The sequence below is a fragment of the Mytilus californianus genome, unplaced genomic scaffold (assembly GCF_021869535.1).
Source record: "Mytilus californianus isolate M0D057914Y unplaced genomic scaffold, xbMytCali1.0.p SCAF_7, whole genome shotgun sequence".
NCBI classification, from domain to species: domain Eukaryota; kingdom Metazoa; phylum Mollusca; class Bivalvia; order Mytilida; family Mytilidae; genus Mytilus; species Mytilus californianus.
The window spans coordinates 84,270,494-84,295,738 of record NW_026262723.1 but is presented as its reverse complement, the minus strand read 5'-3'; the positions used below and the strand labels follow the sequence as shown (position 1 = coordinate 84,295,738).

Sequence of the window (25,245 nt, the reverse complement as noted above, 5' to 3'; positions counted from 1 at the left end):
AAGAGATTGGCAACTCGGCGAAATCCCGTAATAACACGCGGCCACTAGTTAAACCTCGCGAGATCTCCTTAGGTAATAAAGTCATTAATAAAAGTATTAAAAGTACTCGAAGTAAGGAAGAAGGTTTTAGCTTAACATAAACAGTTTCAGTGTTAAATTTATCATAATTAATTAAATAATTTAAGTTGTATTATATGTCTCTGCTTGTATACAAAACTTTGAGACATGTAATTTTCCTTTAAACTGCCCACATTTATTCAGCGTAAGTCTCCGTTTATTTTTACACAAGTATATCTCTTTTGTAAATTAAATATTAATTTACTGACCAGAAAAAAAAACGAGGTAAAAATCAAATATAGTTTTTTTTTAATAAAACTATTTTTAAATGTACAGTGTAATTGAAAGAATTAACAACAACGTTTTGCTTTTAAATCTTTTATTTGTTTCAAGCAATCAGAAATATAACCTGATTATCAATAGACAGGAAATACAATTGTTTAATTACATAAGTAATCTCTCATACCTTGACTGTCGCGTGCCGGTATAGATCAGAAGGATTAGGGCAATTAATTACCTGGTGTGACACCGCGTCACACCGGACTGGGAGAGATGTCGCTAATACAATAAACAAAAGGTAGCGAATTTACGCGGAAGTCGGAGGGAATACTGCCAAATTTCTCCGAGAATTTAGGGAGGGATGTCGGAGTTTCCTGGTGTCACACCAAGAAAAAACTTGGTGTTCGGAGTTTGGGAAGCCTTTCATAAATAATACTGTAAAGTGGTACATGTATATCATTGCAGTTTTCTTTTCACAATCTTTTTTACACAATTCAAGGGACATATCTCTGGAACTGTCAATTTGTAATTGTACAGCAGGCATGAAAATACAATGTGACCTGTCATTCATGCCATGTAGTACTATTTAAAAGTTATAAGATCCTAATCACAAACACACTTTAGTTATCGTCCAGAACTTTTTTTACCATTAAGAGATAAATCAACGGCAAAACTCTATAGAGATGGTTGTATAAGTGCAACAGTGCAGTCTATATCAATCCACATTTCAATAGAAGGTAGTATAATGCTGTAATTTTAAGTTACAATTTCTTACTACATAGAGAAAAATATGTTTCAAAGACATAAGGTCCTTTTCAAAAGAAAACTTATCATCTGAAAACTATATTTCTATCATTTTGAGATATTTCTAGGGCATACATGGAAGTCTGGAACCATTATTGTGCCAACTGTCAATGACTGTGATAATTGAAATTAACATGCATTTTGTAGTTAGAAGTTAAGTTCGAAAATTATAAGTCATACTCCAAAGCAGTCAGTTAATTAAAATTATCATCCAGAGCTTGACAGATACACAAAATGTGTTACGAGCAACAATGTGATCTTCCAATTTTTTGATATCATAAAAATAGTAATATTTTATATTGTTACACATGTATTTACTTTTGTCAAGTTCACTCTAAAATGACTATACATTCCACATTTTCACCTTAAGATGAGTTATCTGTAAATACATGTAGGTGAATAAATTATCTACCTTCAAAAAAAAATATTACCAAGGTCAAAATATGGAATGACTGAATGAAGTGTATAATCCATAAATAAGAGAAAAGTTCCACAAATGACATTGATCACTTTGCATACACCATAATAAAAGGATCTTTTAAATTACTGTACTAAACTTGACATTATTTGTTAAGTTGTGATCTTTTTTTCATTACTTTAACATCAAAATGTTTAATTAAAAATAGTAAAAGTCAAAATGCTTAACTTTAATTCCCAAACATACAAAAAAAGCGATACATGTATATGTATTCTCCTTAGTTCACATCATCCATTTCTTATTATTAAGTATAACAAAGGGGATAAGACACATGTTCTTACAACATTTCAAATTTTATAGAATAAAACTTAAAGTAACATGAATCTTGAAGGCTATTTAGAAAACATATCTAGTCAAATAGTATAAAGCTTTTTGATTGGGTAAGGCTGAACAGCCACTGCCTTTGAAAATGCAAGAAATTTAAAGTTGTTACAAATATTTCAATTAAACAATTATTCATTATAGTGTAATATAATGTATGGGTTTTGCTCATTTCTCACCTATTGTTAATTAAAATCTTGGTCTTAATGAATGAATACTGTAAATTCAGAAATTATTGTGTGCATTTATTGTTGCGAATTTTGAAGAATGGACAAAAAATGTTCTGATGTATTCTCCCTTGGGTTTCATTTCCACTACACTGGTGTGAAGAAGTGATACTCTAGTGAATTTCACGTACCTGAAGATTTATACAATCAAGAATAAAAGTATGCTTACATATCCACACCTTTTTTTTCTCTTCATATTTATCGCTAGTACTGATAAGCAACCATATAAGCAACCATAGATATAAGAAGATGTGGTATGAGTGCCAATGAGACAACTCTCCATCCAAGTCAAAATTTATAAAAGTAAACCATTATAGGTCACAGTACGGTCTTCAACACGGAGCCTTGGCTCACACCGAACAGTAAGCTATAAAGGGCCACAAAAAATTAATAGTGTAAAACCATTCAAACGGGAAAACCAACGGTCTAATCTATATAAAAAACAAGAAACGAGAAACACTTATGAACCACATCAACAAACGACAACTACTGAACATCAGATTCCTGACTTAGGACAGGTGCAAACAAATGCAGCGGGTTTAAACGTTTTAATGGTACCAAACCTTCACCCTTTTACTGAAACAATAGTGTAACATCACAACATAGAAAGACACACTATAAAATATCAACTGAAATAGCTTAACTCAATCAAAGGACATATTAACACCATTGAACATACACTGAACAAATAAATTTGACCTATGACACAATGTAAATACAAAATAAATAAACTAAGGGAAGAATAATAAAAGTAACATGTTATATCGGTAAAAAATGTTAAACAATAAAAGAAAAACAATATGCTCGAACAAAAATACCCTCCATAATTTGCAATAACTTTAAACACAGGTAAATGAAAATAATTTTGTTGTTAAGTATACGTGTACAGTACCAATAGAGAAAGGAAATATTTTTACAAAATAAATAATTTTGATGTTCATAGCACGAAGTGAAAATTTATAGTTATACCAAACACTTATCAAAGCTGGTATATAGACCAGATATAACCCTGAATAACATTAAATAACAAAAAAGCAATACAATTAGTATCAACAGGTCAAATAAACAAGAAAGTACGATTTGAGAGTACTCGCAGTTACTGACAGCTAGTTAAAAGCCAAAACAATTAATAATAAAAAATCATCATGATCATGCATCATATATATATACATTTGTACTGTAAGCAACTGAGCATTCTGAGAACCACAGTGAATGTGCATGATAAAATCAAAATAAAAAGACCAGTGTACACACAACAAAAATGTAGAATAACATCTCCTTAATCATATTTCTCTGTGTAACAGTAGAGTGTGATTTGTCTTCCAAAATCACATTGTCACCTCCAACATGTCCAAGATTTAAACTTGGGACCTCTGTTATGTCTTTGTTTCAAGTAGCGCTTTATCTGGCTGAGCTAAAGAATTACTTCCCTAGCTCAACCAATTACGGCTGGCTTAGTATCTGAGGACCTACAGAAGGGAAGTAATCCTGCCACACTTCCCCCACATCAAGATTTGTCATGAAATGATGACTCTTTTCAACACAAATCCTGGCTGAATATCACCTCTAACAACAGTGGGTATTCAGTTGAGTGCCAAATATAACAGTTAAGAGCATGATTTGTCTCCCTAAATCACATTGCCACCTCCAGGACCCCAAACCAGGAGTTCTTTGTTTCAATTCAGCACTCTATCTTACTGAGCTTAAGAACTACTTCCCTAGATTGACCGATTACGACTGAAGGGAAGCATCCCTGTCACATCGGAATTCTTATGCATTTTTAGTATAAGGCCTTAAACCACATTTTATCCCTAATTCGTCCTCATTAATATAGATCCAAGGTTATTACATCTGGGAACAGTATATCTAACAATATATATGTGTTCCTGATTACATTAAGTATAATTTTTAATTTTTCGTCATTGCTGAATGTCTTATTTTTGATAATATTTCTTTTCCTGAAATGCAAATTACAGCTTAATTTTACCATGAAGCACTGTCAGAATGTCAAATTGACCAGTCGTTCATTTTTTTACAAGTACTGGGTAAACTAAAGGTCAATATTTGGAACGAGCTAAAAATGCTTCGTTTATAAATGCTAAAGAATTGTCAATGGTATTTTCTAATGTGAATTGATCCTTCTTACCTTAATAAATCTTTCTGGAATATGTATTTATAATTTTCAATACATCTTTCAGGGATAGCCATTGTCAATGTTCAGTTGGTCGCTGCAAACTGTGATAAAATCGTGATTCACGTGGTCGCAGTTTGTTTACTTCCTGTTTAAAAATTCAGACACGCCCCCTTATCATTTAGGATCATTTAGTAATAATTGAAATACATTTTCAAAAATTCAAAGACTTTAAAGTCAAAATAAATATGCGCACTGACTATATTCTGTCTGTTTCTTTTCTTCAAAACATAAATAATGTTTTTCCACGTGATAAATAACGTGTCATGTGATAAGAAGAAAAATGGCAGCTTGCAGCTTTAAAAATCTCACTGGAAGGATCCTTTCAATTTATGTTATACTTTGTATGTAAAACTCCACCAGTATTTACGTTTTTTGCACATACCACAAACTGCTTTTAAATTATGAATTTTATCATGAGTGGTCATGACATAACTTACTGTAACCGAAAAGCAGGAGTTTACTTAAAAAAATTACAAAAATACAACTCTTAATGTACCAGAAAAAAAACTGCTTATAGATTATTTTATAATTAGTGGTCATGACACTAGCTGTTACCGGAGAGCATGATTTTACTTTCAAAATTACAACTGTACCAGTCGGAATTCAAACCCTAGACCTCTTGCACAGTAAGCCATGACCACCGCTACCAACTGAGCTAAAGGGGTACAATGATTTCCCCAAAACTCAATAAGAACAGGGAAACCGATAATTATTATCTGTAAACTCGATTCTATACGGTGCAATACTGCTTTTATTGATAATAAAGACTGAAAACTCTGAGATATATGTCATTTTTTCTCAATAAAGTATACAATTTAACTTCATGAATTTGATTTGTGTGTCTTGAATGAAAGTCAAACTAATCCTTGTATAATATATGGCGGACATAATTATTCAAAGAATAGATAACCTTTGGGCTCCAAAGAAACTGGTGGAGCTAATTTTATTAACACAAATTATAGTATTTTAAACAATAGCAGACAACTTCAAATTAATCAGAGATTCACAAAATTAATGAATTTTCCCCTTCATTTCTGTGGCTATAAAAGGGTGTACTGATCACATATGAATAAGGATTGCTTATTTTTTAATGCAACATATTGAAATTGAAATGAATTTGGTGACACAAGTGTGGAATTCCTCAGGAATTGAACAATCTACTTGAGCCTGAGACAATAAATAAATACTGGAAATTTCTATATGATTATGAGTAGTGAATGAAATCTTGATTTACGATTCCATGTTTCTTTTGATTTTCAGATGGGGAGCCATATAGTTTTCATTTTGTCCATCTGCATGATCTGTCTGTCAATCTGTCCGTTCGTCCATCCCTCTGTTTGTCTACAATTTTTGTAAACGCAGAATCTCCAAAAGTACATAGGCCATGTAGGTAGGAGGCCAATGAAACTTTTCACAGTTGTTATGCATAACATGTAGATGTGCATATTATATTTGGATGAAATTTAGCTTATATAAAGAAGGCAAATGTGAAATTTGGTTGCAGATAAATTAATTTTTTCTGCAACCATATTGTGGAAGTTTTCACATTTGCCTTCTTTATTTGTCAATATTTCGTAATGTTGGAGAAGTTCCTTTTTAAAAAATTCAGACACAATATTTTTATTGTTTTCTGCTCAGATATATAATATAAATATATACAGTAAAAAGTATAACTGTTAGAAAATCGTTAATACTGTAATATTTTGTATCCTTTATCTTGGATCCATTCAAAAGTGATGCAAGTGATATTATATGATGTCCTATTTTAAGTTTATCGAGTATTAGTTTTATTTGATTCCAAAATAGTTTCAGATATTGCATGTCAAAAAGTAATGTTCATAATCTAGAATGAAATTGCATATATTACATAAAGGAGTTTTAGTTATTTTCTAAGAGAAAAGTAATTGTTTGATTGGTAAAAAACTAAAATGCAGGGCTGCCAAGTCTCACGCATTTAGTGTGAGACTCACGCATTTTCATGCTTATTTGGGGGCATTTTCCTTTGATCTATTGTTTTTTCTCTGTGATCTTTACAATTTTGGCCAAATCTCACGCATTTGCATTTTTAAAAGTTGGCAGAACTGAAAATGTAATATAGAAATTTCCATCTTAACATTTTCAATTTATTATTCTTAGATATAGTTAAAGATAAACATGATAAATTACAACATTTGTTCTCTTTTCCTTGTATTTGTTATATAAATTAAGCATTTTGTCCCATTTTTGATTTAGCCATGCTGGATCCATGCGATCACTCTGGTTTTGGAGATGGTGCAGAATACTAAGTTGAAGACATATCATGAAACTAATTATGTGTTTTTATGACTTGCAGAAACTTTCAACACCATTTTAATCATCAACTGTCAACTTTTGACATGTTATTTGCCCTTAAATTAAGAAAAGATTGGTCGAACAACCCGTTTATTTTAGATATACACTTGCATATAGTTCCTATGTAAATCAAAATTTATAATGATTTACTATTTATGAATTAATTTGAAAAAGTATTTGTACATCAATTGAATCAGTTGATAAGAATTTTGAAAGTATTATATTAGTATCTTATGGTTGTGTAAGTTATTGTTCAATGAAATTTGGGTCAACAAGTGTATTAATATATCCAGAGACATATATACACATGTGTATATATGTCTCTGATATATCTAAGTTGATTCCCACACTTTTTTGAAATGGTATTACTCCAATTCTTTCCATAGGCAAGTAAGAGTCAGTATGATTATCAACTGTCATGATTTTCAAATAATTACACTCAAAGGTGTAAATATTAATTGGAAACAATTAAAACCCCAGTCTTAATTCACCACAGTTAATATCTCATGACCTGTTACATAATTAAATAGACACTATTTATTACACACCTAACTGAATACACACATTCTTGACCTCAATAGTAAACCTACAAATGTATTATTTATTTTGATCTACACTACATTAAAATATTCTGTTAATTTTGCTAGCTAGCTGAATGATTAATCAGATGTGTTTTTTTTTCAAAGAAAAGACAAAAAATGAAAAAAATATGTATAAAAAAAGCAAGCAAATTTTATTTCACTTGTAAAATCAGTGTCATTATCATCTGACACAAGTCAATAATCAAGTTCTGATTAATTAGTTACAATTATCAGAAATTTGGTTGAAACAATAAACAAAATTGCATAACTCTTACCTGAGCATTTTCTGCAATAAAATTTATTTGTTTGTTCTACATTTATATCCCATTATATTGCTATTTAACAGTAAATGGAAATATCTCAGCATTAGGTAATTGTAGATTCAAGATTCAATATTTTATTATTGTACATTTAAATTTGAATACAGGAAATGTATTTTTTCTTAATGAAGATGAACACCAATTCAGATAAAAAATAGTTACTATTTTTTTTTATTTTTGTTGTTGAGAAAGTGCATTTCCAAGGCCTCTTTCTGTAAATTATTAAGCCAGTTATAATTAATGGCATATAAACAAATATATTACTTGTTTGACGATTTCCCTTTCCATTCTTGTCAATACCATTAAATTGCAAATATTTATAAAAAAAAAATCTGACAGAGTCTAAAATTGAAATATTAATATATATATATATATCAATATTTGCATCAATATTGCAAAATTCCCTACCTTTGGACATTAACATAGAAATTTTACAGTAAGATTGGAAATAAAAAGAGAAAAAAAATTTTGAAAACAGTAGTCAGAAAGAATATCAGACTAGCTATGAATATGGCTGGATCACAACATCGACGATGCTTTGATTGAAATCCTATTGCCTTCTCATAATATCTATTTAAAAGGGAAATGTAAATGTCTTTGGAGGAAATGTTTTTAATTGATACCATTTTTCCTTAGAACTCTATCTTGAAATTTAAATTCTGAGTTAATAGCAACTTTTGTTTTGATTGATTCTTCTTTTGTACGCTCTTGTAACCACTGTTTTGGTATTGCTTTCAACAATTTAGAATATTCTGAAAACCAATTAGCATGGCAAGATAGTACACAAATGTTAATCTAAAATCATATTTTGATTAATTTTTCCTTTATCATCAATTATATCATTTACAAATAAAATTTTACTGTTTATCCAATTTTTGAAAATAAGATATTTACCATTTAATCATGTTAATTTGATATATATTTAAGTTGCTGTCTAACATGTTTATATGATAGTCGATCTGATTCTTATTCAGATTTTGAATTTATCCTTGATATGATTATTTTTAAGTAAAATTCTGGAACATTTCTTTTAGTTTATTAATCAAATTAATACTGTTAAAGTTCATTTTAAATATAAGGAACTCTTGTCCAAATTTATCTTAGTAAAATTTTGTTTAGACCAACTATGACAAATGTCATGAATGAATGATAAGCCAATGGTATTTGGTATGCAGTTTTATAAGCATTGGCATTTCTCATTTCCATGGAGATTATTTGGTCCTGCACATTAAGTCATGGTTCATTGACTTTTACTGTTTTGCATAGTTTACATGTTAAAATATTGCCATTTGGATTCCGTATTTGCATTATACTACTAAAATAACAAAAAGGCGATAACAGTTTATGTAACTTTTCCAGCGCTATCGCAATTTGATTTTTATTGGTGCTGTTAATTTAACTGGAAAGCAGAATTTTACTTCCAAAATAAAAACTGCACCAGCCTGGATTCAAATTCTAGACCAAATGCACTGTAATCAATCATGCATACTGTTTGTTTTTCTGTATGTTTAGTTGAATTTCTTTGCTTTCTTTTTGTTGTTTGTTGGAACTATAAAACAGATGTTTTATAACTTTCATCCCCTTTGTTTTATACAGCAAATTACATGATCCATGCATTAATGTTGGTATTATTAATTTCAATTTTAAATACTTTTTATACGATCACAAAAAATTTGTGTTCGTATAACATGTATAATGCTATCACGTGGTCATCGTCGGAAGACATTTGGTTTCTGGACAATAACTTTAGTATAAGTGTATGGATCTCTATGAAATTTAACCAAAAGGTTCAATACCACAAAAGGAAGGTTGTGATTGTTTTTGGGGGTGATGGTCCCAACTGTTTAGGAATTAGGGGCCAAAAAGGGGCCCAAAACAAGCATTTTTCTAGTTTCAGGACAATAACTTGTGTATAAGTATTTTGATTGCTCTGAAATTGTACCACAAGGTTCAATACCACAAGTAGAAGATTGGGATTCATTTTGGGGGTAAATGCCCAAACAGTTTAGGAATTAGGGGCCAAAAAGGGGCCAAAACAAGCAATTTTCTAGTTTTCAGACAATAACTTGTGTTAAAGTGTATGGATGTCTCTTAAATTGTACCACATTTTACAAAAAGAAAATTTCTTCAAATATAATTTTTTTTGGTGGGGGGTCAATTTTTTTTTTGGGGGGGGGGTTAATTTTTTTTTTCCTCAAGATTAAAGAAATTATCAATTTCACCCCAAAAAAATTCTTTGTATATAGTCTGAAAACAGATTGACTAAGTATTGGGCAACAGCACAGTGTATTGCACAACAGCAAGAAATCTTCAATTGAATATAAATTCAAATCATATAACCAATTTCAAGTTCTTAGACTACATTTATTATGTGTCAGAAACCTATAATGTGTCAAATATTTAAATACAATCCAAATTCAGACCTGTATCATAGCTTGAATATTGTGTCCATTTTTGCCCCAACTGTTCAGGGTTGGACCTCTGCGGTCGTATCCAGCTGCGCTCGGCGAAGCAGTTTATTTGTTTATGAGTTAATGTGGTTTAACACAGTTAAATAGAATATCACCAGAAACACTGTTCAACTAAGATTTTATAAATGGACAGAGAATGAAAACTATCCACTTAAACCATAAAAAGGGTAATACATATCTGTCTGTATTTGATTTATTTTTATCAAACAAAGAATATTTGTTTTCTTGATAATTCCTGATTATACAAATTCACTGTAACATATCTACATGTATGTATAGAATAAATCTGTTAAGAACATCAGTCCCAGGAAAATTCATTGAATATTTAGGTTTCTCTAATTCTAGATCTTAGCCAATATATAATGATATATACTTTTCCTGAAATAGAATTGAGAATGGAAATGGGGAATGTGTCAAAGAGACAACGACCCGACCATAGAGGAGACAACAGCCGAAGGCCACCAATGGGTCTTCAATGCAGCGAGAAACTCCCGCACCCATAGGCGTCCTTCAGCTGTCCCCTAAACAAATATGTATACTAGTTCAGTGATAATGGACGTCATACTAAACTCCAAATTATACACAGGAAACTAAAATTAAAAATGATACAAGACTAACAAAGGCCAGAGGCTCCTGACTTGGGACAGGCGCAAAAATGTGTCGGGGTTAAACATGTTTTTTGAGATCTCAACCCTCCCCCTATACCTCTAGCCAATGTAGTAAAAACAAACGCACAACAGTCCGTTTATTTGTTTGATTAAATCAATGTGTGGTTCAGTTCATCTCAGTTCCTTATTGATAAAAATTCAATAAGGATGTTGATTTTTATTGCTTGTCTCCGATTTGCTACTGTGATGTCACCAAAAAGTTGACCATGCTGATGAAGTCACAAAGGAGGAACACAATCTACTTGCAGATCATTGAAAAAGAACGATAATGTTTGCCTGCAAATCATCTAAAAATCATGTGCAAGAAAAAAACATATTCCACTTCCTGTCTTGTGTAGGTGTCAGACCACCAATTTAAAATCCCTATCTATTCAACCAAATTTTGCAATTTTCACAGCTTTCTTAATATTTTACCTTAAATTTAACTTCATAGAAACCAGGTATATCCTGAATTGTACATGTATCACCTTTCTACATGCAAATTTTCAACCCATGTTTAAAGTCTTCTAAGAAAGAACTGCCTTTCGGAAGTCAAGTACTAGTAAAAATAACCCCTGGTTTTCCGGAAAATCTTAAATTAGTATACTATGGAGCGCATTAATCCTCAATTTTTAATGCAAACTCATAGACAAGTAAATTTTGGCTCAAAATGGTCTAAATATATTTCTCTTTCATCAAACATTTCATTTCTGCAAATTTGTTGGTTATTTTAAGTAAACAATGACATCAAAAGCACTTTTTTGTGTCAGAGTAGGGCTACTTTTACATACGTTCTAAATTGGAGGGAGTGAATTGGTGGTCTGACACCTGTACGTAATTGTTGTGTAATGCGATACTTCTCCACACTCTGGCAACAGTTAATTTTTTTATGTTTAAAACGCTTGGAAAGCCTCAGATTTTAAGACTACAAATTTAAATGTCTTTAGAGAAGAAATATTGTATCACACTCGATACAGTCATATAATTCATATTTATTAAAAATTACATAAAATATGCTATTTTATATGCTATCATAATCTTTTTTTCTGATAACTTTATAAAGCTTTCACTCACAGATGAAACGAAATTCTTATTCAATTTCAGAAAAATATCTTAAGAAACTCTGACTTAAATGTTGTTCACTATTATATCTGCTGCTCTCAATTTCTAAAATATGATTAGAGATTCTTAATGCATATTGATACTGTTGAACCCTGTCATAATGGATAGATCAAAAACACTAAAAGAACTATATTATAGATCAATAAAAACATTCATGTGAATACATGTTTCAGTTTTTCAGCATACAGCCTATTGTAACATTTCAGCTGCTCAAATTAGCTCAACACAGTGTTAGTCTTGGTAACTCCTTTTTTGTGCTTACTCACAAAAAAGCCTCAAACTGTAAATTACAGCTAACATTTTATGATATATCAACATGTATATAATCTGATACTATATACATATATAAATTGATGTATTTTATTGTTTTATTGCAGCTTTTCCTTTGTTGGTTTCATCAGTAATGCAGTCCAACTGTAAACCAGACAATAAGATGGATAATGCTAGAGTGACTATTATAAATAACACCACAAAACCTGGAGTCTCATCTTTAGATCTACTTGTCTCTTCCATCACAGCTGAATGTTATACTGTGAGTTTTAATGTTATGCTGCTAAAATGTTTACAGAAGTTTTAATCTGTTATCCCTCAGTTATTAATATTTATTAGGAAGTATGTCCTGGTCTATTAAAGAAGCTTCAGTGGCCTTAAGAAAATACTAAGCATTTGTGCAGTTGTCTTAAAATGATTCATTGCTCTTTGCTTAGCATTCAATGATAGTTGTCTTAGAAAACTTCAATATATTGAAAATCAATAGTCATCATATGTACCATTGTCTGATTATGAAAATGCTTTAACTGTTCAATGCTTGATGTCCTCATCGTCTTGTATTATGGTATAGGAATCAAACCACTAATTCATAGCCCCATTGCTTCCTATATTAAATTCTGCAATTTCAAGCATTTTAAATGGCTACTTTGTCTTGCATGTCTTAAGTTCAAATAAAGTGACAGTCATTTTATGTCAAAACTATACCTTATCCTGACATGTGCTGAAAAATTCAACATACCTTTAATTGCATATTAGAGCATACTGGTTCCCGGAAGTTTGATAGTACAAAAACAGGTACTTCTGATCTGAAAAACAGGGCAAATGTGCCCTCCTATTATAATTTCATATTTTTTTTTATTATTCATAAAAAATTTCAACAAGGGCCGGGCCCTTCAGTGATCCCAAGTCCTTAAGCTTTCATTTGATACCAAATTTACCCAAATATTTTACTTATTGACAAAGTTACAGCTATGCGTAGGAACTATTTTGTTTACAAGATGTACAACTTTCTTGTATGTTCTTTCTAACGAGGCCCGAATTAGTGGTTTTATACCTAATTGATATCAGTATGAACAAATTGAGGTACAGGTATATGTCACTTAGAAAGCTATCAAACAATCCCTTAAAACCTAGAAGATACCTAGAGATCAGTACTCAACATACAATAATATGGGGTGTCTATATGATATGAAAGTTTTATTTAGATTTGGTAAAGTTACAAACTATGAAACATAGATTTTTTCTCCTTGTGCTGCTATCTCATTATCTTGTACTCATTTTTTCTTTTATTCATATAAGTGATTTGTTGAAATATGTAAAATACAAATAGAATTTAGAAAAAAATATAACTGCTGATTACCATGATTACTAACTTAAACAATGCAGCTTATCTTTTACAATATACATTAATTAAATATTATAAAGTAATACCTCAATTGTCTCAGGGTATGGTGCTGACTTTGAGTTTGAAGGTCAAAAGTTTGAAACCTGACTAGATCAAACCAGAAACTTTAAAATAAGTATTTGCTCCTTTACTGCTAAGTATTCTGCATTCAGGAGTAACAGCAAAGACTGATTGAATGAGAGTCAGAATAATATGTATAGGTTTAATGACATGTCTTCTTACACATATAGACTGTTACCTTGTGAGTAAGTATTTTAAAATCTGACTCTGCTTGATATCAGGGTATGGATGGGGGGTCCTTAATTTCTGTATTCTTTAATTTTTTCGCTCATTATTCTTTATCTTTAAAGATAATGGCTATTCTGTAATTACTTGATAACTGTATTCTGGACATTGTTCTTTTCTGTAATCAGTATATATTTACTCAATTTTTTCATTTTTGCAGTTATTCTTTATATTATTCTCTATTCTTCATTTTTTTTTGTCCATTTTTATCTATTCTTTATTTTTTTTTACCATTATTCTCTATTCTGTAAACCCCATCCACACCCTCTGATATCTGAGTACAAAGCAGCATACTAATTATCTTATACAAGCAAGCCATTAGTCATACTGACAGATCAATATAGTCACAGTACTTGTAATTCAAAATGGTTTTTTTTATGAAGCAACATCATAGAAAACTTATTATTCAAATATATTTACAGTGTGATCTACAGCCTACAATAGTAGTGAACTACAGTTCTAGTTGTACCATTCTACTAGACTCACGATGGTCAATGAAAGTTGCAATAACTGGTCTCAACCCTGCATACAAGACTACAAACAGCTGTGGGTGGGTAAATATAGTATCTTGGATACAGTTACATGAATAAGTTTTTATAATCTACTTTAGATATACACAGTAAAAATATTTAATTACAATGATAAGGGCAGATTAAGCAAGGATGGAGTTTGACACGATTGCCGTCACTCACTTAAATTTAGTACAAATATATGCAAAATTTGAAAGGAAGTTTGAAGTGGCTCCCAAACCCTTCCCCTGTGTCATGGGATCCACAATTGATGTTTATCTTTCTTTGTCAACAATTAATATTTATTTTTTTCCCTGTAAAACCTCTGCAAAAGTTGTAGCCAGACATACATTTCTTAGTGTTCCGGGCTGTGTTTTTATCCACAAATTTTCCCTCTTTTGAATTTTTGTTATTCCATTTTTCCAACACACCACACGAAACCCAACCATTTGTAACTATCTTTTTTTAGAGTTTTTAGACAATGTTTATTAGACTGATATTCTGTAAACTAACCAATTTGACTGCCTTTACTATATAGGAATAGAACTAGAGGCTTATATCTACAAATACTGTGGATTCATTTATTTTAATGGGTACCAATTTTTTTGGATTGAGAACAAATGTATTTTCATGGATATTTGATTTCATTGTTTGCCAAAGTCTGGAATCAAGCCTATTTAAAATGTACACTTCATTAAATATTTGAATGCATGGTTCACCTATACCCACTTATTCCACAAAAATTGGTATCCCACGAATAATAATGAATCCACAGAATCGAAAAATCCTGTAAAATGGATTTATTTCCAAACTTTGTGAAATGCTCTATTTTACACTGCTTGAAGTTTATGAATGATTTCTATATTATGAATTGAAAATATATATGTATGCATTTACATTTTAGAGAATTTAATTTGTCAACACATTTCAAAGAATATGGAGAGTACAATATATATGTAGAATTAATGAAAGATAAGATTAAATGTAAAGGACCCATTTTAATGAATGCTCCAGCTGACAGCAATATACGTAAGTAGCAAAGTATATATTTATTGATATATTGTTACTTTGTTATACATGTAGTAGTTTCAACTACAAATCAAATCAAAGTAAAACAAAAGAAAGCAAAAATACATCGGGGCAAAAGCTTGTAATGAACACAAAAACAATCTAACAAGAATATTATGCAGAAACTAATTAAAAGCAGTATAACAGCCATATTTAAGCAAGAACAAGCTTTATAACAATTAAAAAGTTCAACCATTTGTGAAATATTAAAGACTTTTCATATTCAAATTCACAAATGTTTACAATTCATATTTCAAAATATTGAAAATGAAGATTACACCAATTCAAAATACATGACTTACAATTAAAAAAAATCCATGAACCATAAGAGAAAAATATAAATTAATTTTAAAAAAAGTATACACCCATAAATCTACTGTTAAGGTATATTTTTTTAAAGGAAAATTGGCAGAGAAATAACTTTTAAATTATTGTTTTGAATGTCAACTGATATAAACTACTGTAGTTATATTATTATTATCATCCCATCTTGTTCAGGACAGAACTAAATGTAAATAAAAGGAGAGGAGGGGTAAATGTCAATCAGACAGCAGCCCAATGAACTAATAGCGTATAATACAAATCTAGATTACAAGGAGAAAAGATCTGGGGTTAAATCAATTATAAATAATAAAAAAAACTATAACACAAGTTTCCATACTTTTGGCCATTACAGCCTTCTTCATTGGAATTATATATATATATATACATGTATATCAAACTTATAATAACTAGCATTTCATTATACACATTCAAAAGAAGTGAATGAAGGATTACTTTCAATTTCAGCTATATACATTATGTTAGGAGGATTCGTCTTTGCAGCTGCCATGTTTGTGCTGGGTATTAAATTTTACAGGTAAAGTTATAAGTTATTATTCCTAATTTATATGAAAATAAGGAGATGTGGTATGATTGCCAATGAAACAACTCTCCACCAAAACAAAAGATAAGATGTAAATAACTCTAGTCTACCATATGTCCTTCAGCCATGAGCAAAGTCCATACTGTATTGTTAGCTATAAAATACCCCAGAATAAACATGTTAAAATGTGAAACAATTCAAAACAGAAAAGTAACTGTCTCATTAAAACGAAAAATGAAATCCACGGAGAAGTGTTGAAGAAAGAACTAGTATGTAAACTTCCATATCAAAATTTATTTTTGGCAAAATTGTATTCAGCATTTATTTTATCATTTTTCTTGACAAGAAATTAATTACATTCAAAGCCTCCTTTTTAAAATGTTTATTTCTCTAATTCTAAAATTGGGGTAATAATAGATGAACAGAATTTATTCATGTTATGGTGTCTTGATTCCCTGGATAACCAGGTATATCACTTCAAAAAGCTTTACTTTTAACATAAGAAACTTTCTTATAAAATGATTTACCTTTGTTTTCAAAGTAACTTTGGTCAATTGTCATTAGCAAGAAATAATTTTTATTGTATAACACCAATAGATTACATATGTAGATAAGTATTACCATTTCAGAGGTCACTTGTGCAGTAAGCTTTTGATGCAGTCTGGTAATGAGCATCTTATTGATCCAGTAAGTGTATAACAGTATTGTTGTCTGATTTGTACAATGTATTGATCAATGTGGTTCTTATTTTCTTATGCATGAAAACTAATGGGAGAAATGTCTCTTTTGCATTTTAGCATCAGTATAATCTGAAATGACTGATTTGATATCTCATCTTCATCATTTAAAATTTTAGAAAATTATAAAATATATAAAGGATACATAGCTTTTTTATCAAGCAGCAAAACAGGTCTCCTTGCACATATTCAGATTTTGGTAGATAGCTTTTTTGACATATGTTGAATGATTATGATTTTGTTTATATACTTTATGTTCATTGTATATTAATACATCAGTTTCATAGTTTTCATTTGCTGGAATCAGTTTAATGACCTTGCATGCTGCTTACTAATATTACTATATTTTCCAAAGCAAAAGTTTTATTGTTGCCTGTCATATTGCACCCACTGCTAAATAAGATGCATCAGCACCTTATTATATATCTACCATATTCGGATGATAAATTTGAATCTATGAATGTGAATATAGAAATAGGGAGCACATCAGTGAGACAGCATCCCAACATTACGATGTATACAGAAGGTCATTTCAATAGAATGAGACGTATATTTCATTCTTAATATTTAGACTCATCAAGATACCCGGCTTAAAATTTGTTTGGCCAGACGTGCATTTTATCTTCATACGACTCATTAAGGGCTCTCAAATAAAAAAAGTTGGAAGGCCAAAATCAAACAGGGAGCTGAAGAGCATTGCAAAGAATTTCAAAAAGTTTTGTGCCAAATATGGCTTATGGCTGCCAATGTTGAGGAGTGGAACAACCTAAGTGTTTTGGGTAAAAGTGTTTCAAAGTTTAACTTTTAGTTGAGGAAATTACTTTTGATACTAAAACATCTATATATAAGTAAAAGATTCAGTGTAAATATTGGCAAGTTACCACAAGCAAACAGTATTATATACAGATATAAAACATACTTTAAACATTTCCTCACAGAAAAAATCAAAAACGGATGTTACTGATGGCCTTAAAACAGTCCCTTTGAAGGAAAACAAGATTGGTCTAAGAAAGCGACATGTAAAATCATCTGCCACTTTAGGGCAGGTGAGTCACAAGCATCTTTGTTTATTAGTGAAAATGAAATGTGTAAACTCTAAGGTTTATGGTCTAAATTTTTATATATTTGTTGTGTTCCTATATTCATGATATTGAGATGCTTTTTCCCCATGAATATTATTTTCTTACCCAGAAAACTAATTATATTTACATGCAGCTCCGACAAAGCTGTCAAACACTCAAAGTATAAAGCAATGAAACTTTATAAAAAAAGTACTGCCCCTATGAAGATTTGCTGTAAGCAATGTTATTCTGGTTTAAATACTTGAAGGTAAATTGGAGCTTACTTGAATATCATTTTGTATAAAGGTTCAAAATTCTCAAGTTTTATACATCTATATACAATGATGAAGTTTTTAGTTTTATGTCACCTTTCCTCCATCAACCATAACATGATGGTTGAAATTTGACCATTGAAAAGATTTTTTGGGGTATCAGTCACTGTTTACAGGTTTAATTATGACCATCGACCAAAGTTCTTGGCTTTGTAACTGTTTACAATATACTTTCTTGAAAGATTTGACTATCCTTATGCATAATTTATGAGAAGACATATCATAATATCTAAAATTTGATCTGGTATTGTATTTGTCATATTACTATGTATAGACCTGTTTTTGGAGGGTCTAGCTCATTAAAATTTCTTATCAATAAAAGATTAAAATTGACCGAAAAGGATTATAAGTAGTACTCTTTCTTAGGCTGTATGTTAGATGTTAGTGTGATCAAATAAGGGAAGACCTATACACATTTTATTTTGACTTGTCCAGGTGATGGTCCTGTTAGGCTAGTATTGTGTATGTCTCACCAGTATAAATAATTACAGTTTGATTTTGATTGAATTCTAAAGTCATTACTGACCTCATACAAGTTATGATATGTGTAATTAAATATTGCATGGCTTATGTCCATATATATCCCTACCAGGCCTTTTTTTTGCACTTTTTATTATTGAATAATTAGCTATTGGAAACATTTCTTTTTCTTATCTAAATAAATTTGATTTCAATAAAACATCTTTAAAGCATTAATTCTTGTGAAATTATCTGTACGTTTTGATTTTAAAAAAGAATTAAAAATTTAGTAGGTCATTCAGTCAACTTGCATGTGAGTCAATTCAGAAGGTCTTCAAATACTTTCAAGCTTGAAATAAAATAAAAATAATTGCTGCACTTTAATAAAGACAGTACATGTATTTATTTAGAAAAAGTACTATTTATTAAATCATAGCTTTATGGTTGAATCATGCTTACACAATTCTATCTAATAAATGGAAAATGTTAAAAAATGAGTGCTCGTCACTAGGGAATACTTTTAAAACTAACAACTTTGTGATCTATTACAGAGTAGTTATGCATCACAAGACCTTGGTTCATCACCTGATCTTGGTACTATGCAGACCAATATAAACCCAACCGGAACACCAGAAAATAAAAAGCCAAAGAAAGAGAGGCTCAAATCTCTTGATACATTTAGAGGGTAGGCATATTGATCACTACATATATTTGTACATGTTGACCCCTCCTGCAATGATTATGTAGAATTGAGACAAAAGTTTTACTTCTCTGCTGTTGTCATCAACACCTTATGTAAAGTTTTCTGATTAAAACTTGTTAATGATAGATCATTTAAGTTTGTTAAAAGTTGTGTTATAACACATTCATTTCATTTGCACATTGTTTATGCTCACTTCAAGTCATGCTTGAGTGATTGTGAAGTTTTCTGTGTTGGAGATAACACATGGTACAAACCAAATACTTGATTTTTATTTTTGTTTTGATCAGTCAATGAAAGCTGAAAATGATTACTTTGCTGATTATAGATATCCAATATGGCCACAAACAGGAAACTTTTTACCTAATATATAAACACATGACTTAAAATTTAGGGAAAAGACTCAGTCTAAGGTAAAATTTGTGTCTTACTTAATGTATTAGATGAAATTTTATTATATCATTTACAACATTGACATATACAACACATTTCCTTCTGTTCGTTTTAAATTAGTCATGGATATTTTATGACAAAAACCTGTTTTGTTAACCAAGCATTGTAACTTAAAAAAATAATTTTTTAAAAATAAATAATTGATGATTCATTTTAGCATAAGCATAGTGATCATGATATTTTGTAATTATGGAGGAGGCAAATATTGGTTCATTAAACATTCCAAATGGAATGGTCTGACAGTAGCAGATCTGGTATTTCCATGGTAAGACAAACCTGGATGTCAGAATGATTTATATACAGTAGTTTGATACTAACACAGCTTTGTTGCTTCTTGTTAATAACACCTGTCTTTCTTTATGTATGCTTTGACTAAAAACTGTCTCATAATATTCTTAATGATTCTTATATTCAAATTGAAGCATGGAGCATGTCTTTGTTTGATTAGTTTTGCTTTTGAGTGTTTACATTTTATGTGTTTTGATTTCAGTTGTGATTGATATTTATTGAGAAAGAAATAAAACCTTTTCCCAGAATCAGTTGTTATTCACCTGGCCATTTGAATTGTTGCAAAGTGAACTGTCCCATTGAACAATTTATACAATAGGTTGCATCGAGTGAACCAACACCTTCTAACGGTACAGGCTGGTAGAGAGTAATCAGGATGGATACCGGGAGGTATGCTGCGGTTGTCTTAAAACCTCAGGAAAATAATGGTACACAAAGACAACAACATCTTAGATTACAGCAAGGAAAATCTTTATTATGGTCTACATGTTTCGCCACTTACGGTGGCATCTTCAGGACAATTTAAACATAGAAAACAAATACTGAAGTACATAAAATGCGGTGCATATGGGGTTACAAAGGTTAACAAGACGTAACGTCACAATAATTGATTTGACGACGTTAAAATGAAAGTGAAAGTAAAAGTTAATAAAGAATTGTCAGTGTCTTTTCCAAAATGGACAACACCTCACAGGACATTCCGTACCAAAAGGCTTCACTCGGAAAGAGGTACTACTTCCAATTGCGTCAGCAAAATTTATACAATAGTTATTATGTTTATTCAAACGGACAATTCATTTTGCATTAAATAAAATGGCCAAGTAAACACCAGCTGATTCTAGAGACAGGTTTAATTTCCTTCCCAATAAATTAAATACAAAATTTACATTAATAACATTATTATTTTAGATTGAGTTTAACAATAATGTGTTTTGTTAATTATGGTGGTGGGGGATATTGGTTCTTTAATCATTCGGACTGGAATGGTTTAACTGTAGCAGATTTAGTTATGCCTTGGTATGTCTATATAATCTTCTGTTAGTATGCTAATAATCTTTAAAAAGACTTTCCATTCTCTTTAACTCTCAGAATATATATATTTAGAAACTTTTCTATATGCATGTATCTTGTAAATTCTATATTATTTATTGAATATTAATTAATTTTATGCAATTCATGAGTTTTAGTAAAATCAAAATTGAATTACACAACAAAATACACATTTTCAAAGTTCTTTGTGTATAGTTTGTAGTAACATTGTACAACCACAAATTCAAGATAGTAGAATCAGTTTTCCTAAAACCATGAAAATTATTACTGACAAAAAAGTATATCTGCAGTCTTTCTGCAGAATTTTTTTAATTTAATACACTGTTTATATTATTTTAAATCTGAGTTAAGAGACACTAATGCAAGTCTAATAAGTGTGATTCTTGAATATAATTGATCAAATTTATCATGAAAATTAAGTTTTAGTTATAGTAGTGTTCATTGTGTTCCAAATTTTGAATTGTTTAAACTTACCTTCCTACAGTGAAATTATCTGCAATTGTTTTTCAATAAAATCAATTGAAATTTTCAAGCAATTTGGCATATATTTAGAAGAAGGAAAAAATATGAGATTAAAAGAATTTCATTTTTAAACAATTTTTAAGCGAAATAAATTCAGTGTATGAAAACAAACTGTTGAATTACATCAGTCTTGTAGTGATCATTGACAGTTGCTTTGTTTATTAATTGAATCTAGAAATGATATGAACAATGACAGTCTTAAGCCATGTTATTATATATTATGTCTACTTTTTTCCAGGTTTGTATTCATAATGGGGACATCGATGGCATATTCTTACACTAGCTTACTGAGATCTAACACACCTAAATATAAAATGTTCTTTAAGATATTTAAGAGATCTTGTATATTGTTCCTGCTAGGATTAGTTATCAACTCTGAGGGCTGCAATGGTTAGTATGGATATATAAGGCATACCATTTTTGTCGAGCCTTCGACTTTAGTCGAAAAAGCGAGACATAGCGATCCTACATTCCGTCGGCGTCGTCGGCGGCGGCGTCCACAAATATTCACTCTGTGGTTAAAGTTTTTGAAATTTTAATAACTTTTTTAAACTATCCTGGATTTCTACCAAACTTGGACAGAAGCTTGTTTATGATCATAAGATAGTATCCAGAAGTAAATTTTGTAAAAATAAAATTCCATTTTTTCCGTATCTTACTTATAAATGGACTTAGTTTTTCTGCCGGGAAATATTACATTCACTCTGTGGTTAAAGTTTTTAAAATTTTAATAACTTTCTTAAACTATCCTGGGTTTCTACCAAACTTGGACAGAAGCTTGTTTATGATCATAAGATAGTATTCAGAAGTAAATTTTGTAAAAATAAAATTCCATTTTTTCCGTATTTTACTTATAAATGGACTTAGATTTTCTGCCAGGAAACAACAAATTCACTCTGTGGTTAAAGTTTTTAAAATTTTAATAACTTTCTTATACTATTTTGGATTTGTACCAACTTGGACAGAAGCTTGTTTATGATCAAAAGCTAGTATCTAGAAGGAAATTTTGTAAAAAAATAAATCCGTTTTTTCTGTATTTTACTTTTAAATGGACTTAGATTTTCTGCCAGGAAACAACACATTCACTCTGTGGTATAAGTTTTTAAAATTTTAATAACTTTCTTATACTATTTAGGATTTGTACCAAACTTGGACAGAAGCTTGTTTATGATCACATGCTAGTATCTAGAAGGAAATTTTGTTTTCTTCCAGTTAACATAACATTCAGTCTGCAGTTAAAGTTTTTAAACATTTATTAGATTAATAAACTATCCTGGATTTTTACCAAACTTGGACAGAAGCTTCTTACAATCAAAAGATAGTATCAAGAGGAATATTTTTATTGATTTACTTCCTCATTTTTGTTGAGCCTGCGATTAACAGAAAAAGTAGGCGAGACACTGGGTTCCGTGGAACCCTTACAAATTTTTTCTTTGTGGTTTTCAAACATTTGTTTCGTATGTTGAAAACTATATTCTCTGTAAAATGGATTACCAAGGAGAATACAAGCCTTAAGTAACATATATTAAATCAAAACTAAAAATAAAGTTGCTTCCCTGTCTCATCTTGCTTTTTATACGCCCGTTTACGGGACGTATTAAAGTATACCGTTGACCGTCCGTTCGTCCATCGTCAACATGCCGGACATTAAATCAAAAAAGCTTTAACCAATATGCATGAAACTTTGGTGAATTGTTTATATCTATTGACGTGAGCTCCCTCTTGTTTTTTTATAAATTTCAGATTTACGGTTTCCGAGTTTTGGGGTTTTATTCATTAAAAAAGGGGGGATTTTCCAGTTTTCTGACAATAACTCAAGAATGCTTTCACCAACTTGAAAGAAATTTTGGTGAATTGTTTATATCTATTGACATGAGCTCCCTTTTGGATTTTTATGAATTTTAGATTTAATGTTTCCGAGTTACAGGGTTTTATTCATAAAAAAAGGGGGATTTTCCAGTTTTTGGACAATAACTAAAAAATGCTTTCAGCAGTTCTCATGAAACTTTGGTGAATTGTTTATATCTGTTGATGTAAGCTCCCTTTAGAATTTTATAAATTTTAGATTTTACATTTCTGAGTTATGGGTTTTTTTTCATTAAAAAAGGGGGGATTTTCCAGTTTTTGGACAATAACTCAAAATGGCTTTCAGCAGTTTTCATGAAACTTTGGCGAATTATTTATAGCTATTGATATAATCTCCCCATTGATTTTCATAAATTTCAAATATGACATTGAAAAGAAATTGAACTTTTTTTGTTTATAGTCTGACAACAGATCATCATTTACTAAGTATTGTGCAACAGGACAGTGTATTGCACAACAGCAAGAAATCTTTAATTGAATATAAATTCAATTCATATAACCAATTTCAAGTTCTTTTGACTACATTTATTCAGAAACCTATAATACACAACAGCCCGTGTGGATTTTGCTTTTTCCACCGGCCCACCGTGGGCAGTCCACCCGTGCCCACTCTAGCTATAATCTCTTTTTTGTAAAAATATTGATTACAAATGCTTATCTGCTTTTTTCAAGTGATTGTACTTGCAAGTCTTTAGATGAAACGAAAGAAATTGAATGCCCACTCCTACAGGTGGGCAGAGTGGACAAGGTACAAATTTTGCCCACCTGGTGCCCACCCCCATGGTGGGCCGGTGGACAAAGCAAAATCCACCCGAGCTGTAGTGTATGTCAAATATTTAATAACAATCCAAATTCAGACCTGTATCAAGCTTGAATATTGTGTCCATTTTTGCCCCAACTTTTTCAGGGTTGGACCTCTGCGGGCGTATTCAGCTGTGCTCTGCGAAGCAGTTTATTGAAAATGGAATTCATATTTCTGTAGGAGTATATGGACATTTATTTCTTGGGACAACTGCACTTAATTTACCTACCTCACATATATCATATATTTAATATACTGTAGAAACATTAATTTTCGTGGGGTTAAAATTTCATGGTTTTGTCTCTATATAAAATTTCATGGGGATTTAATTTCGTGGTTTCCATTAAATGGAAGTAATATTATATGTAGGTTAAGTTTTCGTTGGGTTTTTAATTTCGTGGATATATTCTTTCCACGAAATAAACGAAATTAAATCCTCCAAGAAAATTTCTGCTTTTACAGTAGTTGCTGTTTAATATAACAATTATTGTCATGGTATGAGATGAACGTCCCATTTTTTAACCCTTGAAGGGTTGTTTCCCCTTGAACTAAAGCAAAAGACCACTTTCGAGTTATGTCCTTCATCGGAAAAGTTTGTCAATTATGCGCGCCTTTATGACGTCATTTACCAGATAGAGGGGACCGCCTGTATCCCTGCACTATTACAGTTCATCAAACATCTTCGGGATCGTCATTATGCAGGATAAACTAGAAATAATGTTTATACCGTAGGTACTTAAT

General features: G+C 30.7%; 2 protein-coding genes across 5 annotated transcripts in view; one reads left to right on the top strand and one right to left on the bottom strand.

Annotated features, from left to right (window-relative positions):
* The window catches only part of LOC127707736 (peroxisomal 2,4-dienoyl-CoA reductase [(3E)-enoyl-CoA-producing]-like), a 42,976-nt gene extending 38,458 nt beyond the window's left edge, over positions 1-4,518 (bottom strand). For 2 of the 3 annotated variants that reach the window (XM_052212468.1, XM_052212467.1), the window contains exon 1: positions 4,313-4,518. In XM_052212468.1, the coding sequence (XP_052068428.1) occupies positions 4,313-4,374 (62 nt within the window). In that variant the 5' untranslated portion in view covers positions 4,375-4,518. Of the gene's footprint in view, positions 1-4,153; positions 4,206-4,312 lie in introns of those variants that run through there. The other variant, XM_052212469.1, reaches the window with a different exon arrangement.
* A 1-nt stretch (position 4,519) lies between these two features.
* LOC127707712 (heparan-alpha-glucosaminide N-acetyltransferase-like) overlaps positions 4,520-25,245 on the top strand; it is a 31,537-nt gene continuing 10,811 nt past the window's right edge. The window contains exons 1-10 of one of the 2 annotated variants that reach the window (XM_052212405.1): positions 4,520-4,701; positions 12,210-12,364; positions 14,215-14,342; positions 15,206-15,330; positions 16,159-16,228; positions 16,864-16,921; positions 17,910-18,017; positions 19,375-19,508; positions 20,134-20,241; positions 22,075-22,226. In XM_052212405.1, coding sequence (XP_052068365.1) covers positions 4,641-4,701; positions 12,210-12,364; positions 14,215-14,342; positions 15,206-15,330; positions 16,159-16,228; positions 16,864-16,921; positions 17,910-18,017; positions 19,375-19,508; positions 20,134-20,241; positions 22,075-22,226 — 1,099 coding nt within the window. In that variant the 5' untranslated portion in view covers positions 4,520-4,640. The remainder of the gene's footprint in view (positions 4,702-12,209; positions 12,365-14,214; positions 14,343-15,205; positions 15,331-16,158; positions 16,229-16,863; positions 16,922-17,909; positions 18,018-19,374; positions 19,509-20,133; positions 20,242-22,074; positions 22,227-25,245) is intronic. The other variant, XM_052212406.1, reaches the window with a different exon arrangement.